The sequence below is a fragment of the Lynx canadensis genome, chromosome F1 (assembly GCF_007474595.2).
Source record: "Lynx canadensis isolate LIC74 chromosome F1, mLynCan4.pri.v2, whole genome shotgun sequence".
Lineage (NCBI taxonomy): Eukaryota > Metazoa > Chordata > Mammalia > Carnivora > Felidae > Lynx > Lynx canadensis.
The window spans coordinates 67,703,445-67,723,206 of NC_044319.2; the positions used below are offsets into that span (position 1 = coordinate 67,703,445).

Genomic DNA, 19,762 nt, shown 5'->3' on the forward strand with positions numbered 1-19,762 from the left:
TTTTTGGCCCGCAGTTAGTACTGGCCTCTCTTGCGTCATGTAGCCCTGAAACCTTGCCTTCTCTGCAGATCCTTCCCGACAAGTCCTGGCCGCGCCCCTTCTGAGCCTCCCCCCGAAGAAAAAGTAAGTTCACAAATTGGGGAATCATCTGAGTTGTAGACCGGTGCCGAGCGCAGCGGACTGATGCCCTGGCTTTGTGCCCCAGGAACGCTGATTATTACGAGAAGATCTCTGACCCCCTGGACCTGGCCACCGTAGAGAGGCGCATCCTCACCGGCCACTACAAGACCGTGGAGGCTTTTGACGCCGACATGCTCAAGGTCTTTCGGAATGCTGAGGTATTTTCCCGGACTTCAGACGTGCATTCACAGTTTTGAAGAGAACTTTTCCAGAAGTTAAAGATTTTTACCCTCTTTTATCAAACTATATTTCTGGCTACAAAATGCAACAATTTTTTTTTTTTTTTTTTTTTTTTTTGAGAGGGAGAGAGAGAGAGAGAGCGCGCACTCCAGAGCAGGGGAGGGGCAGAGAGAGAGAGAGAGAGAGAGAGAATCCCACGCAGGCCTGTCAGCACAGAGCCCAGTTTGGGGCTGGATCCCCACAACCCCAGGATCACGACCTGATCCAAAATCAAGAGTCGGATGCTCAACCGACTGAGCTACCCAGGCGCCCCGAAAGGCAACAGTTTTTATTGAATACCCTCTGGGAAAGGGTTACAGCGTACTCAATATTGTAGAGTCTTGTGTAATAACGACACTGATGTGACCAGAATGGAAGGTTAAATTATACTCCCAAAAAAGAAATTTTTGTAAAAGCCTAATTTAGTATTGAATGTTTGTATCACATAATACGTATTACCTTACCACACTTAGGTTGTCTGTAGTTTCTTTCCTCAAGACACTAAGTGTATGTGAAATACACAGAAATATGTACAGTACAGTAAATCAAACTAAATCTTACGGATGGGATTGAGGGGTGTTAGACCAATGGTTGTAGAATAGCCGATGCTCATTGAAGAGAAGGTGACCTCGACCTGATTTAAAGGAGAGGATGGAGTATTGTAGGGTACGTAGGGATGAGGAGGATTCTCGGTGATTTTAAAATACCTTGGGAAGGACCAGGAAGAACAAGGGGCTGCGAGGTAAGGGAAGAACCAAGGTGGAAGGCAGAAACGAGAGAAAGACGGGTAGGAGATAGATAGCTCGGTCTGGAATTACAACATGCTTTCTGCTGAAACCCATGCGTATGCAGAGCTCACGGCTCTGTCCCCGGCACGTGCAGGTGCAGGACAGAGTACAGGCTCTGCCCGCTGCCCCCACGACAGCTGCTGTGTTTGCCCCCTGATGCGCAGTGAGGCCTGTGGCCGAGGTGGGTGGCGGCGGCAGCGTGAATGGGAAACCGTCTTGCAGATTCTGACTTGAATTCATGTCAGTTGATATTTGATGGTATTGGAAGTCTGTTAACCAGAGCGGGAGGATGAAACTCCTCCTGCCTCCTCAGGTTTGTCCGAAGGGAGCCGAGGAGAGGACTCGAAGCTGTGCTGACAGCCGGCCAGCCGCCCCCTCCAGGTACACGCTTGAGCCCTGCTGACAAGAGCACACGCGTTTCTTTCCTCTGCTCTCTTCAGAAGTACTACGGGCGTAAATCCCCCATCGGGAGAGATGTCTGCCGCCTGCGGAAGACCTACTACAACGCCCGGCACGAGGCGTCGGCCCAGATCGACGAGATCGTGGGAGAGACGGCGAGCGAGGCAGACGGCAGCGAGGCCTCCGTCTCCGAGAAGGAGAACGTGCACGAGAAGGACGACGACGTCATCCGCTGTGTGTGCGGCCTGCACAAGGACGAAGGCCTCATGATCCAGTGTGACAAGTGCATGGTGAGCCCCGGGGGACACAGGCCGGGGCCTCGGCCCTCGCTGCTCCCAGATGACCTTTCTCCTGTCTTCTTCCTCTTTCCCGTTATCCTTCCCGCTTTCCCACCTCTCCCACCTCTCCATCCCCCTGCACGGGTCTTGGGGAGGCCGGACCCAGGGATTGTGTGGGAAGGAGCCGCACAGAGCAGCGCTGCCCTCTGTTGCCCTGACGCAGGCACAGCGAGGCTCCGCACTTGCCACCTTACCAGATGGGAAGGGGGCCACGAGTGAGTGACACACAGGGTGGTCGGGAGCCCGGGATTAGGCCACAGCACAGAGAAACGCTGTGCGGGGCACCTGGGGGGCTCGGTCCCTCAAACGCCGGACTCTTGACTTCGGCTCAGGTCATGATGTCACGGTCTGTGGGATCTAGCCCTGCGTCGGGCTCTGTGCTGACAGCATGGAGCCTGCTAGGGATTTTCTCTCTCTCTCTCTCTCTCTCTCTCTCTCTCCTCTGCCCTTCTCTCTCTCTCTTTCTCACTCTCTCAAAAATAAATAAAAACTTTAAAAAAAGAAAAAGAAACATTGTGTGACTAAGGCCTCCGCAGCAGCCGGGTCACGGCTGTGTGCTACTCAGTAAGTAGTTTGCTTCTATAACCCTACGTCCCTCTGTTCTCTGTCCAGCTCCACATTTTATTTGCCCGGGTGCGTGTGTGTCCTAAAGCGATCGGTACATGTATGTTCACACACATTCACATCCCTTAGTTCCTGTTTGACTTCACCCTGTGCCACTGTTTCGTTTCGTTATTCTTTGCCCCCGGCCCTTCTCAGTAAGTGTAAGGCCCCCTCCCAACCGCACTTTGTCCCCACAGGTGTGGCAGCACTGTGACTGTATGGGGGTGAACTCAGACGTGGAGCACTACCTCTGTGAGCAGTGTGACCCGAGGCCTGTGGACAGAGTAAGCTGCCCTCTGGTGACAGTCTGATCGGCAAGCGGGAGAGTCCACGCGTGGCCTCCTACCTGCCCTGCTCCTGACCCAACCTCTCTGGGCCTCAGGTTCTTACAGTTTACCCTGAGGGGAACAGTTCCGCCCTTTCCTTTCTCGAGTGTGTGGTCAAAGGGGAAATAAAACACTTAGAAGCCTGCGGAAGGAATGGTGCTCTATAAACACTGTCTGCTCTCCATGAAAAAAGTACTTGTGAAGTCCAAGCTCAGTACTCTAAATACCACTTAGGTTACGTAGTGTTTAAGTGAAAAGAGCATGGAGTCCGAGTCCACAGGGTTAGTCTCAGTCCACTTTCCGGGGGAGGCGGTGGGTTGAGTGACTCTCCCACATTACCAGGTGGCTGTTTGTCTTGTTCTGCTCTGTGTGCGCATGCGGTCTCGGGCAGGGCTCCTCTGTAAAGGGAAGTGTTGTGGGCAGAACGTCTTCGCGGCAGTGTCGTCATTTAGAGCGGCATTTCCGTGCTGCAAGGGACGCACTGCAGAATGTCTGGCTTCCCCGGCACGTGGGTTCTAAATGCCAGCAGATTCCCTGCATCACTGTGACACTGCAAGTGTCCCCCTCACACGCTGTCCCGCTCCCATGGGGCCCAGGGCAGCCACACAAGCTGTGCTCCATGCGGTCAGTCGGGAACGCACGGCCTTCGCTTTCCCGGTCCAGTAGGGTTAGAATGGAGACCAGTAGGCAGGACGTGGCAGTCACGGCCCTGACCCATTGGCTTTTCATCCTTACCAGGAGGTACCCATGACCCCTCGGCCCCACTACGCCCAGCCCGGCTGTGTCTACTTCATCTGTTTGCTCCGAGATGACCTGTTGCTTCGTCAAGGTGCGTACACGCGAGCTGGCCCCACCTTTCCTCGCAGCAGGACTGTCTGCCGTCCACACAGCACTGTCACCACACAGCCTTGCGTGGCCACAGAATACAGCTGACCCTGGAACACAGCAGGTTTAGGGGCACCAGCCTCCCCCCGCCCCATGCAGTCAAAAATCCACGTATGACCTTTTGTTTGTTTTTTTTTTTAAGTTACTTTATTTATTTTGAGAGAGAGCGCAAGCTGGGGAGGGGCAGAGAGTTGGGGGGGGGGGCGGTGGGGAGAGAATCTCAAGCAGGCTCCACACCCAGCACAGAGCCCGACTCAGGGCTCAAACCCGTGAACGATGAGACTGTGACCTGAGCCAAAATCAAGAGTCGGACGGACACTTCATTGACTGAGCCACCCAGGCGCCCCTAAAAAATCCACATGTAACTTTTGACTCCCCAAGAACTCTACTAATCGCTTTTTGTTGACCAGAGCCTTCCTTACTGATAACATAGCCCACTAACCTATATTTTGTATGTTACATGTATTTATATACTTCATGCTTACAATAAAGCTAGAGGAAAACAATGTTAAGAAAATCGTAAGGAAGGTTTTTACAGTACATCTACAGTCCTGTACCATATTTATCAAAAAAAAAAAAAAAAAAAAATCTGCATTAAGTCAACCCTGTGCCGTTCAAGCCATTTGTTTTGAGGGTCAACAGTATAGGTTTTATTTCCTTTAGTCCTTCAGCTTTATACATTTCCCCTCCACAAAATAAAGTGAATCTGGAGAGACAAGGCTGTCACAAAGCTGGTTTTAGGACTTGGGACAAACACAACATGATCCAAGAGCTGGCCACGCTCCCTCGTGGTGTCCTCACAGTCTAGCATGGACGATCTTCCCCGCGAGACTGCGGCCGTGCTCTCTGTACCTGTTGTTTAGATTTTACGTTCTCCTGGGTGGACCTGGGTGGGACCAGTGGACGCCTGGCAGAGCTCATGCTGGCTTCGTCTAACCTCTCCTGTGCCTTCCAGGCGACTGTGTGTATTTGATGCGGGACAGCCGGCGCACCCCTGACGGCCACCCCGTCCGCCAGTCCTACCGACTGTTGTCACACATTAATCGAGACAAACTTGACATCTTTCGCATTGAGAAGCTTTGGAAGAATGAAAAGTAGGTGTTGAGGTCTTCACTGTCTCCTTCCAGCAAAGAGCTGAATACTTGCCAGGGTCTTGCCAGTTGACTGACCCTGACCCTCTCTCTGCCCTAGAGAGGAGCGGTTCGCCTTTGGTCACCACTATTTCCGCCCCCACGAGACCCACCACTCCCCCTCTCGCCGCTTCTATCACAACGAGCTGTTTCGGGTGCCTCTGTACGAGATCATTCCCTTGGAGGCCGTGGTGGGGACCTGCTGTGTACTGGACCTTTACACGTATTGCAAAGGTGAGTGACCTGAGCTGCCGAAGAAATGACCTTCTGTCCTGTTCCTCAATCTGCAGCTGCCACTCCATTCTTCTTGTCTCTGTGTGATGGAAAGAGTCCTCAGGCTAGCTGCGAAGCTTGGGAGAGCTGAATGTTACATCGTTTCTTTCTTTTACCTAGTGCTTGGTACTCAGTGGCTGTTAATTCCTAGCCCCGCCCCCCCCCCTCGCCTTTTACTTATTTAGTTAACATTTCTTCCTTAATATCGCCTGCTCAGCATCCCATCAGTATTGTCGGAAGGTATGTTCTTTCACCCGCCCACTCCAGAGTCCCCAAGGCCATCAGCAACTCTGGACATTAAACCAACCAACCAGAAAAGTGCAATGCTTTTATGAGCTCCATGGCCAATAATGTAGGCTGTGGAGTCAGTCCATTTTCAAATCCCAGCCCCACCACTTGTTACTTGTGCATCCTCGGGCAGTCACTTAATCTCCCGGAAGTAGGGGCTAGCCCCTGTCACAGCATTCTGTGAAGATGAAGCAAAATGACACTCTACGAGCACTTGGGCCAATTGGGCTCCCGGTGTGAGCTCCCACGTGCTCACCTGTCTCTTCCAGGCGCTCGGCTGCCTCACCTTCTTGGTATCATAGCAGCGTTGGCTGCTTGGGGCCCGTGGTTCTGGGGACTGTGTTCCCCGGTTGTGAAGTGTGTATTTCCAGGGGCACCCGGCGGGCTCAGTTGGGGTCATGAGTTTAAGCCCCACATGGGGCATAGAGAGGACTTAACGTAAATAAATATTTACTAAATAAAATGTTTGTTTCCAGATGTGCTCCTTTCCTTTACACCTTTATACCTGCCCTTCTTCTCTGCTGACGTCCCCACACTCTGCTCTGTCTTCTCCGTCATCCCGGTGGCTGTGCTCCCACATTCCTGCAGCACCTGAATAAGCTGCCCGTCTGTTACCTTCCCGCCCTGTCACACACCCACACACGCACCCATCTGGGGACTCTCCTTCCTTCTGCAGTCACCAGATGCCTCTCAGAATTGCCATAGCGTCCCCTCTTCACGGTCCCGCTGCCCTCCCAGTGGTGTGGTGTCATCTCTGGGCAGCTCGGGGAGAAGGGAGGGAGACAGGAGGGTTCTTTAGCAGTATTTGAACTCCTAGGGAGACCCAAAGGGGTGAAGGAGCAGGACGTGTACATCTGTGACTATCGGCTCGACAAGTCCGCACACCTGTTTTACAAGATCCACCGGAACCGCTATCCCGTCTGCACCAAGCCCTACGCCTTTGACCACTTCCCCAAGAAGCTCACTCCCAAAAGAGATTTCTCGGTGAGTCTCCGTCCTTCCACCTGTCCGTGTCCAGGCCGCGCAGCTCACGCGTGCCGCTCCGTAGGGTGGGGAGCCTGCTTCCTCATCTTGTTCTCTGTCCCGGACTGCGGGAGCCGGGCAGTTGGGATTTCTAAACAGTATAAATACATTTCTACATTTCTTCTGCATTTCCTGCCGTGGGCTGTTTCTCAGGAGTTGTTGGTTTCCTTCCGTGTTACAGTCGGGTTTCCCTCTTTTTTCTTTCTCACCTCTTTACAATCTTAGCCCTTGAGCCCCCATCGTAGCTTTTTGTTGTGTTTTTCACATCCATAATTTTAAGAAGTAGAGTTAGAAAACCCAGAGAAAACGTCAGTGAAAACAATTCAGTGGTTTTTCCTAGTATTTCTGCATTGAAAATGTAAGACACCATCATTATATAAAATGTGAAAACTACAGAAGCATTAATAAAAAGTTGTAGGGGCGCCTGGGTGGCGCAGTCGGTTAAGCGTCCGACTTCAGCCAGGTCACGATCTCGCGGTCCGTGAGTTCGAGCCCCGCGTCAGGCTCTGGGCTGATGGCTCAGAGCCTGGGGCCTGTTTCCGATTCTGTGTCTCCCTCTCTCTCTGCCCCTCCCCCGTTCATGCGCTGTCTCTCTCTGTCCCAAAAATAAATAAACGTTAAAAAAAAAAAAATTTTTTTTTTTAAAAAAAAGTTGTACATTATCCCACTGCCCAGAAAATAATGGAGTTATTAACATTTTCATTTTCTGCCTTTCTCCTGTGTTTTTTCTTTCATTGTCGTGAACATACTCCTCCTCCATACGGTTATTTTGTGCCATTCATCTTCCCACAGAGGCTTTGGTTGTCCCCCCATCTACCTACTAAAATGAGACCCAGGACTAAGCTCCTCATCCTTGACCCTGCTTTCTGTGGGCTTGTCCAAAACCATGGCCATCCTCCTAGAATGGTTAGAAACCGTCTAGCCAGAAAGCAAGCATTCATGCCCCTGCTTCTCCTATTCTTGTTTTTGGATACCTCTGAACAGTATTTTATATTCTGCCCGCCTCTCATCTAGACTTCTTTGGTCTTGCTTGCTCGGGCAACAGCTCACAGGTTAGCTTTGAAGCCCCAACTTTCACTACTTAAACATCAGGATGGGACAGACAGGCTGGGAGTCCGTCCCTCGTACTGTCGTCGCGGGCTCACGAGACCCCAAAACCACTGCAGCCTACAGACTGATGGAAGTACTGAACTTCAGACCTTAAGACCCAGCCGCCCGGCCCTCACCCAGTGAGGGCCTCAGCCCTGTGTTTTCTTCCTGTTTCCTTAGCTGCCCCCCTCCCGCTCCTTGTCCTTAGTTGGCCCCGGGCCGCCTGGTCCAGCTTCGCCAGCCTCTGCCATAGACTTACCACTTCCCTTTCTTTGCAGCCGCATTACGTCCCAGACAACTACAAGAGGAACGGAGGGCGGTGAGTCCCATGGGGACGTGAGGGGCCTGTAGGAGGCGGCCCATGGCTTGGGCAAGGGGACCGCCATCCACCCGCTCAGCCATACCTGAGGATGGGGAACCTCTGACAGGGTGGCCCAGGGGAGGGCCTAGGTGACAGGAGGCACGGTCTCGTCACGGAGCTGGAGTCAGGGCAGGGAGGGAGGCTCACAAGGAACAGGAATAGAGAAGGAGAAGATTTGGGACAGAACTCTAGACAGATTCAGAAAAGTCCCTTTTCAAGGTTTCTGCGAGCTTTTCTCATTACCCGAGGTGTTCGGTTCCTGGGACCTCAGTCAAGGGCGTGCTGTCAAGCCTCTGCAAGTGCAGGGTTTTGCCGAGCACTGTGCGCATGTGGCTCTGATTTGTCCTGGTTTTGTGCACGAGATGCTTGTTCTGGGAGAAGGGGCACCAGAGGCCTTCCTTCAGTTTCCTTTTCTGTTGAATGGTGGCCTGCCGCCCGCTGTACCGACGTCATGGCTTCCCCTGAGGGGGACGTCCTAGACCGCACATGGGGGGGGGGGCGGTACGGGAAAGGAAATGCTCCGTATGAAGTCTTACTGGAGTCGGACTGTGGGCCTCACAGCGCCGGGCCAAACCTCGCTATGCTCACGACGCAGTCAGAACTAGCTAAGCAGTGTTACCAGCTCTGGTACAGTTTGTGGATTCCTTGGATTTCCTGAAAGAAGGAAATTGCATTTTATAATTAGAAAACAGATTTCAGAGAAAGGTAGTGATTTGTGCAAAAAATAATAATAAAGTCACAGCCAGCGCCAAGACTCCAAGAGCTAGACTCAGGGTCTGAAGCCACCTGAGGTGCCTCCCCACCGCCCCGCCTCCCCTCTGCTCCCCTTCCCTCCCCAGTGCCCTCCTCAGCCTTAGTCTAAATTCCCACCTCTGCCTCACAGGTCCTCCTGGAAGTCTGAGCGCCCAAAGCCGCCCCTAAAAGACCTGGGCCAGGAGGACGATGCTCTGCCCTTGATTGAAGAGGTCCTGGCCAGCCAGGAGCAAGCCGCTGAGGAGATGCCCGGCCTGGAGGAGCCGGAGCGGGAGGGGGCTGCTGCAGAAGCAAGCGAAGGCGAGAAGAAGGCAGAAGAGAGCAGTCCGGAGCCGGTGCCTGCCTGTACCCCTGAGGAGCGACGGCACAGCCAGCGGGAACGACTCAACCAGATCTTGCTCAATCTCCTGGACAAAATCCCCGGAAAAAATGGTAAGAAGAGTCAGGCTCATGTCTCGGGTTTAAGAGAAAGGGGAAATGAGTGCGGAAAGAATGGAAAAGAACAGCTTACGATTACTTGCCCGGAATGGAAAGTATCCTGTGAAAACCTCGCGGTTCTTTTGCGGGCCCGCATCCTGTTGCGTGTCGGGAATGGATCTGCGGGTGCGGAGACGGTCCCCCGGAGAACTTCCCTCCCAAGCAAGGCCCGACGCGTTCACAGGCTGGAAAAGGAGTCCCTGGGCTCCAGTGCCCTCGCTCCAGCTCAGATGTGGAGGGAGGAGTGGGGGGGCGGGGATTCGATGAGCCTCCTTGGTTCTGTTTTCAGCCATCGACGTGACCTACCTGCTGGAGGAAGGATCCGGCAGGAAGCTCCGAAGACGCACTTTGTTCATCCCAGAGAGCAGCTTCCGGAAGTGAGCCTCAGAGGAGGAGGTCAGGCATCCGCCGTCAGTGGAGCTAACAGTCCTGCCTCTTGTTCCGAGTGTAGACAGGGGTGGGAAGGGGCCGTGTTGTTGGCATCAGGTACTTAATAAACCTTGAAGCTAGTGGAGGGGGAGAGGAAGGCGCCTGTATAAACACTCCCGTTTAACTTGTTTTCCTCTCCATTGCTTCGCCCTGAGGGTTCGAGATGGGAGGAGGACAGCGCACACCGGGGGCGGCCGTGGGGGTGGCCAGAGTCTTGGTACTTTTATAGCACTCGCCTCTCCCTCCAGCTTGGGTCTCTCTGTGTCATCCTCTGACTCCACAGGCACTGCTGCGAAGCTGCTTCCTGTCCCCAGGTGTAACTCCCCGTCGGCGGGAGGGGGTCCCTACCCGCCCCAGGCGTCCGTTCTCTGTGGGCTCCAGGAGCTACCCTAGAGACCTACAACAGAAACAGCTGCTGGGGCCTCTTTCCAGATGGATCCTTGACTGGGAAAGTTTCTCTCTCCTCGTCCAATCAGGTCCAAGTAAAACGTGAATTGACAAGTCAAAGCACTAGTATCTGCGGCCCTTTTCCCTCCCTCTCCCCCCCAGAATGTAACCACGGACTAGGGAAGGCCCCCATGGGGTCAGCAGGGCACAGAACTCATTGTGATGATTTTTGTTTTAACTTCATAACCTGCCCAACCTATCTTTTTCTAACGAGAAGGCCAGGCCCCCGCCAGCGCCTCACCTGTGCCGTTCACGCACTGTGGCTCTCGGGTGTCTGCTGTGCCGCGAACGGACGTTCGTCTCAGAATAGCCTCGTCGTAAAACCTCCGTACGCGTGGACCCTAAACCGCCCCCCAAAGTCACTACACAGACTGTTGAGCAGTGTTCGCCTAGCAGAGTATTTGTTGTGAGTGTACATTAGCGACTGAAAACACTACTCCTGTTTTCCTCATTGTACAGTTTTCAGTGTCCACCTCTTAGAGACCGTGCTTGCCCACCCGCCGGCCTGGGTCCTCCGCCCTCCTGACGACAGCACAGGGGGGAGGGCACGGGCATCTGCTTCCTTCCCAATCTCTTGGCCAGAACTTCCCAGACGATACTGTCTCTTTAAAAACGAAATTTAAAAAGCTTTGCTTTGTTATCTTCTCAGACATACATATGCATATACGTTTTAGATGTTCTTATAAGAGAAAAGATGGTTTTTAAATGTGCCAAGTTGTGTGTGTATATATATATGTATGTATGTATGTATATATATATATATATATATATATATATATATATATCTGCCGCGTGACTAGGAAGCAATACAGTAGTAACCCCGTCCCATTACTTTTCTCCAGTCCCGGACCAACGCTGTCCTAGCTGCACATCTCCCCCGATGACGACGCTCTGACTTGTTTAGGTAGAAACATGGACACCTTCCATTCCATTCAATCTTTTTTTCTTTTTCTCCTTTCTGTGTCAATCTTGAGGAAAAAAAAAAAAAAAAAACAGAAAAAAAAAAAACAAAACAAAAGAGACAGGGGAAGCCAAAGATCCCCTTGAGCAGAGAAAAAGCAGAATAAATATTTTATTAAAGAAAAAAGAGAATTAAGAAACTAGTTTGGAGTATTTTCTTACTGTAGAGAGGCACTGTACGTTACGACAAGACCTGGGTGTGAGGTACTCACGTGTGGAGCTGGGAACGTCGCATGTCCAAGGCCCGGTTTAGTGGCTTCCTTTGGTTTTCGTTGCAGGGAGCTGGGTGGGAGGGAGGTGGGAAATAGGGGCACTTTGGGGGGGGGGTCTCCTTTTAGTCAAAAGCAGGAAAATGACAAGAAAGAGATTAAAATTCAATATTTCCTTGAATAGTGTTAAACACTAAAATTTTAAAAAAGACGAAAAAAGAAAAAAACTTTGTAAAATGTGAGAACAGAAGCAAAAGACACTACGCTCTGTCATTTTATCTTTCTTTTGTTGAAAGACTAAAAACTGAAATGTTTTTTAGACAATCAAATGTTAGGTAAGTGCAAAAACTTGTTTTTTCTTACTGGTGTAGAAATTAATGCCTTTTTTTATTTTTCGGTTATTTTATAATAATGAAATAAAAAGAACCCCCTAGCTGCCAGGCGGGTTTTGGTGTTTGAAATGCGGGGCAACGCACTACATCGCTGCGAATAGATCCAGAGTTAGTCTGCATGTCTGTAGGCCGTGTGATTGCGGAAAATATAAATGCTGCTAATATATTTCCTTTTTACAAAAGCATATCTAAATAGATGATTGTTTTGATGTTAATCTTTGTAAATTATGTATTACCAATTTTAACATTGGATGTAATTGCAGAAAAAGCTTGCATCTCAATCCTTGAAAGTCTAGTATTAAATGGAAAAAACTTTTCCTAACAACAGAGTGGTGAGCGTGCCATTCTTTCCCTCTTCCCTATCCTCATCTATCTTCCAGGATCTTCTCCTGCCTGTTTCCAAAGAGGTCTTTTTCACACCGCAGCACCAGCATCCTGGGCCCCCCCAGGAGCGCATTCACCGTGCCGACTCCTAGGTGAAGCCGTTTCCTCAACATTGGATCTTTTCGGTCTGAGCCCAGCCCAACCAATCAACAGAACGATCGTTTCCCCTTCTGTCCTCTGCGCACATGCACGCACACACACATGGCCTCGTTTGATACTCACCTCCTCCAAGGCTGGCGACAGTAACTTCAGGCCACCGTGCTAGACCGTGTCATCAGAAGCAGTCGACGTGTACACATTTATTAATCTTCACAACGGCCCTTTCAGGTCGGTACCAAAACCCAACATACCACACGAGGGACTTAAAGCAACAGGTTAGTGATAGTAACTTGCCCAGGGCCATCCAGCTAGTTAGACCAATGACCCTCGTGACAGCTCTGTAGTTCCTACTCCCATTTCGTAGACATGAAAACGGAGTCTCAGCAGCTTGCCAGAGATCACCTGGTACCTAGTGTTGGGCTTGGAATTCCAAAATCTTCATGTTTATCTCCAAATAGAAAGGTGTCCAATAGCCGAGTGTGACCCTACTAACGAGGAGGATAAATCCACTCCGGCCAACGACAGAAAAACCTGACAAAATGTCATCCCAGACATAGGTCACCACTGAGGCTCAAAGTTCAGAAGCGTCAAGACCGTTGGCTGCATTCCCAGGATGCAAGGGTAGTTCAATATTTGCAAATCGATCAACGTGATACAGTACGTCCACAAGAGAACGTATAAGAACCACGTGATAATTTCCATAGACACAGAAAAAGCATTTGACAAAGTACCATTTAATCCATTCATGATTAAAAACCCTTAACAAAGTAGGTTTAAAGGCAACATACCTCAACCTAATAAAGGCTGTATGTGAAAAACGCATAGTAGACATCATACTCGGTGAAAAAGTGAGAGCCTTTCCTCTAAAGATCAGGAACAGGATAAGGATGTGCACTCTTTACCACTTTTATTCAACATAGTACTGGAAGTCCTAGCCACAGCAATCAGACAAGAAAAAGCAATCAAGGCATCCAAGTTGATAAGAAAACAAGAACACACACTATTTGCAGATGACATTATACTATTATATAGAACACCTGAGAGACCACCAAAAAACTACTAGAACCGATAAATGATTTGGGTAAGGTTACAGGATACAAAATCAATGTGCAGAAATACATTGCATTTCTACACACTAATAATGAAGCAGCAGAAAGATTAATAATCCCCCCCAAAAAAAAATCCCATCTACAATTGCACCAAAAACAAAAACAAAACCTAGGAATAAACAGAAGGAGGTGAAAGACCTGTACTCTGAAAACTACAGAACACTGATGAAAGGAATTGCAGATGACATGAACAAATGGAAAGATTCCATGCTCATGGACAGGAAGAATAAATATTGTTAAAAAGTCTGTACTACTCAAAGCAATCTATGGATTTAATACAGCCCCTACCAAAATACCACCAGCATTTTTCACAAAACTGAAATAATCCCAAAATTTGTATGGAACCACAAAAGACTCTGAATGGCCAAAGTAACCTTGAAAAAGAAAAGCAAAACTGGAGGTGCCACAATTGTAGATTTCAAGATGTGCTACAAAGCTATAGTAAAACAATGTGCCCAAAGCAGACACAGATCAGCGGAACAGAGAGCCCAGAAATAAACGTACCATCATATGATCAATTTAATCTTCGACAAAGGAGGCAAGAATATACAATGGGGAAAAAAAGACAGCCTTGGGGCACCTGGCTGGCTCAGTCGTTTAAGCGTCCAACTTTGATTTCCACTCAGGTCATGATCTGTGAGTTTGAACCCCGCATCAGGTTCTGTTCTGACAGCGCAGAGCATGCTTGGGGATTTTTCTCTCTCTCTGCCCCTTCCTTGCTCATGCTCTCTCCCTCTCATTCTCTTTCTCTCAAAGTTAAAAAAAAAAATTAGAGCGCCTTTAACAAAGACGTTGGGAAAGCTGGATAGCCAACATGCAAAAAATGAAACTAGACCACTTTCTTACAGCATATACAAAAATAAACTCAAAATGGATTAAGGACCTAAATGTGACACCTGAAACCATAAAAATCCTAGAAGAGAGTACAGGCAGTCATTTCTCTGACACTGGCCATAGGAACGTCTCCTGAGACAAGGGAGACAAAAGCAAAAGTAAACTATTAAGACTACATCAAAATAAAAAAGCTTCTGCCTATCAAAGGAAACAACAAAACTGGGGCTCCTGGCTGGCCCAGTTGGGAGAGCATGTGACTCTTGATCTCGGGGGTTCTGAGTCCCACAGAGGGTGTAGAGATTACTTAAAATCTTTAGGGGCGCCTGGGTGGCTCAGTCGGTTGAGCGTCGCACTTCAGCGCCCCCCCCACCCACCCCCCGTCATGATCTCACAGTTTATAGGTTCGAGCACCATGTCTAGCTTTGCGCTGACAGTGTGGAGCCTGCTTTGGATCTTCTGTCCCCCTCTCTGCCCCTCCCTGACTCGCGCACGCACTTTCTCTCTCTCTCTCTCTCTCTCAAAAATAAACATTAAAAATAAATTTTAAAAATAAAATGAAGACATTCTCCTGAATGGGAGAAGATACTTGCAAATGATATATCCAATAAAGGGTTAGTATGCAAAATATATAATGAACTTCTACAACTCAACATAAAAAAATAATCAAAAATACGCATAAGACATGAATAGACATTACTCCGAAGAAGACATCCAGATGCCCAACAGACACACGAAAAGACGCTCAACATCACTCATCAGGGAAATGCAAATCAAAACCCCAATGAGGTATCACCTCACACCTGTCAGAGTGGTTAAAATAAAAAACACAAGAAACCGCCATGGAGAAAAAGGACCCCTCGTGTACTGTTGGTGGTAATGCAGACTGGTGCAGCCACTGTGGAAAATGGTGGGCACCTGGATGGCTCAGTTGGTGCAGTATCTGGCTTCAGCTCAGGCCATAATCTCATGGTTTGTGAGTCTGAGCCCCAAGTCGGGCTCTACACTGTGTTAATGTCACAGAGCCTGCTTCAGATTCTGGGTCTCCCTCTGCCCCTCCCCCGCTCACTCTCCCAAATATAAATGAATAAACATTTAAAAAAAAAAATAGAATTACCATATGACCCAGTAATTCCTGTACTGGGTATTTACCCAAAGAATACAAACACACTTATTCGAAACGATACATGCACCCCTATGGTTTGGGGGGCTTAAGATTTTTTTAGGTAATCTCTATATCCAACGTGGGGCTCAAACCCAGAGCTCCGAGATCAAGAGTCACATGCTCCACTGACCCAGCGGGCCAGGGCCCCCCACCCCTATGTTTATTGCAGCATTATTTACAGTAGCCATATTATGGAAGCAGCCCAAGTGTCCCTTGAGAGATGAATGGATAAAGAAGAAGTCGTATACATATACATTGGAACATTACTCAGCCACAAAAAAGAATGAAGTCTCGTCATCTACAACAACATGGATGGGTCTAGAGGGTATTATGCTAATCGGAATAAGCCAGAGAAAGGTAAATACCATATGGTTCCACTCATAATGTGGAATTTAAAAAACAAAGGAAAAGAAAAAAAAAAGACAAACCTGAAAACAGACTCTTAATTAGAGAGAACACACTGGTGGCCACCAGAAGGGAGGTGGGTGGGGGGTGGGTAAATGGGTGACAGGGATTCAGAGTCCACTTAACATGATGAGCCCTGAGTAATGCACAGAATTACTGAATCACTATATTGTACATCTAAAACTAAGATAGCAAAGTATGTTACCTGTGTTGGAATTATGACTTTCATTACTTTTTTAAAAAAGAGATGATCGTGAAGAGCTCAGCGTCTGTCAGCTCCCAGGAGGACGAGAGGCTGTCCTGTTGTCAGGCAACAGGATGCAGTCTCATCACGATGCAAAGGCAGCACGTTGGCAGTTTTTCTTAAACTTTGTACCCTTCATTACTTTTTAGCCATTGGTACCTACTATAGCTGTTCTAGGTAATATGGAATAGTGCAGGGGGCGCCTGGGTGGCTCAGTCGGCTAAGCGTCCGACTTCGGCTCAGGTCATGATCTCACGGACCGTGACTTCGAGCCCCGCATCGGGCTCTGGGCTGATGGCTCAGAGCCTGGAGCCTGCTTCTGGTTCTGTGTCTCCCTCTCTCTCTGCCCCTCCCCCGTTCATGCTCTGTCGCTGTCTCAAAAATAAATAAACGTTAAAAAAAAATTTTTTTTTTTTTAATGGAGTAGTGCAAAGCTAATTCCGTATCAACATTTGGTCTGTTTCATGATGTCCTTCAAGGAGGTCTGTTACTCTTACTGCCTACACAAGCCTGAGACCCATTAGGCTGTGACCACAAATATCACCATATCTCAGCAATATCGTTTGAGGACACTTCCCAGTTGTTAGAGTTACGCACTGTAACACCTAGCACATGGGGACAGGAGTCAGAAGGACAGGGCAGGTGGGGTCCTGGAACATGACAGCTCCGTGGCCGTACCCAGGAACGGTGGGTCACTGTGCAGACCTCCCTGTGGGAAACACTGGTCACAAAGCCAAAGTCACAGTAGTCTTCCACAAGTACTGCTTAAGAAGTTCAAACGCCAGAGGAGGAGAAAGCAGTTGGAGAGCCCCCGTGAAGGAGCGCTGCCCTAAGGCTGCAGCTAGCGGGTCCCAGCGGCTCTCAGAATCTGGTGTGAGCGAACGCCACGCTAGAGCACACCTGAAATGCAAACTTAGGCCTGAAATTGGGAGGGCGGCGACACTGGGAGGGCAGCCAGACACAAAACGAAATCAGAGCAAGATTAGTGACACAAGCCGGCCAGGAACGGGGAGCAGGAACGGGAGCAGGAAGTCAGGAACGGGGAGCAGGAAATCAGGAACGGGAGCAGGAAGTCAGGAACGGGGAGCAGGAAGTCAGGAACGGGGAGCAGGAAGTCAGGAACGGGGAGCAGGAACGGGAGCAGGAAGTCAGGAACGGGGAGCAGGAAATCAGGAATAGGGAGCAGGAAGTCAGGAACGGGGAGCAGGAAATCAGGAACGGGGAGCAGGAAGTCAGGAACGGGGAGCAGGAACGGGAGCAGGAAGTCAGGAACGGGGAGCAGGAACGGGAGCAGGAAGTCAGGAACGGGGAGCAGGAAGTCAGGAACGGGAGCAGGAAGTCAGGAACGGGGAGCAGGAAGTCAGGAACGGGGAGCAGGAAATCAGGAACGGGAGCAGGAAGTCAGGAACGGGAGCAGGAAGTCAGGAACGGGGAGCAGGAAGTCAGGAACGGGAGCAGGAAGTCAGGAACGGGAGCAGGAAGTCAGGAACGGGAGCAGGAAATCAGGAACGGGAGCAGGAAGTCAGGAACGGGGAGCAGGAAATCAGGACGGGAGCAGGAAATCAGGAAACGGGGGCAGGAAGTCAGGAACAGGGGAGCAGGAAATCAGGAACGGGGAGCAGGAACGGAGAGGGAAGTCAGGAACGGGAGCAGGAAGTCAGGAACGGGAGCAGGAAATCAGGAACGGGAGCAGGAAGTCAGGAACGGGGAGCAGGAAGTCAGGAACGGGGAGCAGGAAGCAGGAACGGCGGAGCAGGAACTGGGAGCAGGAAGCCGGAAACGGGAGCAGGAAATCAGGAATAGGGAGCACGGAAGTCAGGAACGGGGAGCAGGAAATCAGGAACGGGGAGCAGGAAGGCAGGAACGGGGAGCAGGAACGGGAGCAGGAAGTCAGGAACGGGGAGCAGGAAATCAGGAACGGGAGCAGGAAGTCAGGAACGGGGAGCAGGAAGTCAGGAACGGGAGCAGGAAGTCAGGAACGGGGAGCAGGAAGTCAGGAACGGGAGCAGGAAGTCAGGAACGGGAGCAGGAAGTCAGGAACGGGGAGCAGGAAGTCAGGAACGGGAGCAGGAAATCAGGAACGGGGAGCAGGAACGGGGAGCAGGAAGTCAGGAACGGGAGCAGGAAGTCAGGAACGGGAGCAGGAAGTCAGGAACGGGCGCAGGAAGTCAGGAACGGGGAGCAGGAAGTCAGGAAACGGGTAGCAGGAAATCAGGAAGGGAGCAGGAAGTCAGGAACGGGAGAGCAGGAAGTCAGGAACGGGGAGCAGGAAAGTCAGGAACGGGAGCAGGAAGTCCGGAAAGGGAGCAGGAAGTCAGGAACGGGAGCAGGAAGTCAGGAACGGGAGCAGGAAGTCAGGCACGGGGAGCAGGAAATCAGGACGGGAAGCAGGAAGTCAGGAACGGGAGCAGGAAGTCAGGAACGGGGAGCAGGAAGTCAGGAACGGGGAGCAGGAAGTCAGGAACGGGGAGCAGGAAGTCAGGAACGGGAGCAGGAAGTCAGGAACGGGGAGCAGGAAATCAGGAACGGGAGCAGGAAGTCAGGAACGGGAGCAGGAAGTCAGGAACGGGGAGCAGGAAATCAGGAACGGGGAGCAGGAACGGGAGCAGGAAGTCAGGAACGGGAGCAGGAAGTCAGGAACGGGGAGCAGGAAATCAGGAACGGGAGCAGGAAGTCAGGAACGGGGAGCAGGAAGTCAGGAACGGGGAGCAGGAAGTCAGGAACGGGGAGCAGGAACGGGAGCAGGAAGTCAGGAACGGGGAGCAGGAAATCAGGAATAGGGAGCAGGAAGTCAGGAACGGGGAGCAGGAAATCAGGAACGGGGAGCAGGAAGTCAGGAACGGGGAGCAGGAACGGGAGCAGGAAGTCAGGAACGGGGAGCAGGAAATCAGGAACGGGAGCAGGAAGTCAGGAACGGGGAGCAGGAAGTCAGGAACGGGAGCAGGAAGTCAGGAACGGGGAGCAGGAAGTCAGGAACGGGGAGCAGGAAATCAGGAACGGGAGCAGGAAGTCAGGAACGGGAGCAGGAAGTCAGGAACGGGGAGCAGGAAGTCAGGAACGGGAGCAGGAAGTCAGGAACGGGGAGCAGGAAGTCACGAACGGGAGCAGGAAGTCAGGAACGGGGAGCAGGAAATCAGGAACGGGAGCAGGAAGTCAGGAACGGGGAGCAGGAAGTCAGGAACGGGGAGCAGGAAATCAGGAACGGGGAGCAGGAACGGGAGCAGGAAGTCAGGAACGGGAGCAGGAAGTCAGGAACGGGGAGCAGGAAATCAGGAATGGGAACAGGAAGTCAGGAACGGGGAGCAGGAAATCAGGAACGGGAGCAGGAAGTCAGGAACGGGGAGCAGGAACGGGAGCAGGAAGTCAGGAACGGGGAGCAGGAAATCAGGAATAGGGAGCAGGAAGTCAGGAACGGGGAGCAGGAAATCAGGAACGGGGAGCAGGAAGTCAGGAACGGGGAGCAGGAACGGGAGCAGGAAGTCAGGAATAGGGAGCAGGAAGTCAGGAACGGGGAGCAGGAAATCAGGAATAGGGAGCAGGAAGTCAGGAACGGGAGCAGGAAATCAGGAACGGGAGCAGGAAGTCAGGAACGGGGAGCAGGAACGGGAGCAGGAAGTCAGGAACGGGGAGCAGGAAGTCAGGAACGGGGAGCAGGAAGTCAGGAACGGGAGCAGGAAGTCAGGAACGGGGAGCAGGAAGTCAGGAACGGGGAGCAGGAAATCAGGAACGGGAGCAGGAAGTCAGGAACGGGGAGCAGGAAGTCAGGAACGGGGAGCAGGAAATCAGGAACGGGAGCAGGAAGTCAGGAACGGGGAGCAGGAGGTCAGGAACGGGGAGCAGGAACGGGAGCAGGAAGTCAGGAACAGGAGCAGGAAGTCAGGAACGGGGAGCAGGAAATCAGGAATGGGAACAGGAAGTCAGGAACGGGGAGCAGGAAATCAGGAACGGGAGCAGGA

At 51.0% G+C, this 19,762-nt stretch overlaps 1 protein-coding gene across 1 annotated transcript in view; it reads left to right on the forward strand.

The window, feature by feature from the left end:
• ASH1L (ASH1 like histone lysine methyltransferase) overlaps positions 1–11,104 on the forward strand; it is a 198,058-nt gene extending 186,954 nt beyond the window's left edge. The window contains 12 exon segments of the mRNA XM_032591884.1: positions 69–123; positions 206–338; positions 1,628–1,876; positions 2,725–2,811; positions 3,592–3,682; positions 4,694–4,832; positions 4,930–5,102; positions 6,247–6,413; positions 7,820–7,860; positions 8,786–9,087; positions 9,422–9,528; positions 9,845–11,104. Coding sequence (XP_032447775.1) covers positions 69–123; positions 206–338; positions 1,628–1,876; positions 2,725–2,811; positions 3,592–3,682; positions 4,694–4,832; positions 4,930–5,102; positions 6,247–6,413; positions 7,820–7,860; positions 8,786–9,087; positions 9,422–9,513 — 1,529 coding nt within the window. The 3' untranslated portion in view covers positions 9,514–9,528; positions 9,845–11,104.
• Positions 11,105–19,762: the final 8,658 nt, after the last annotated feature.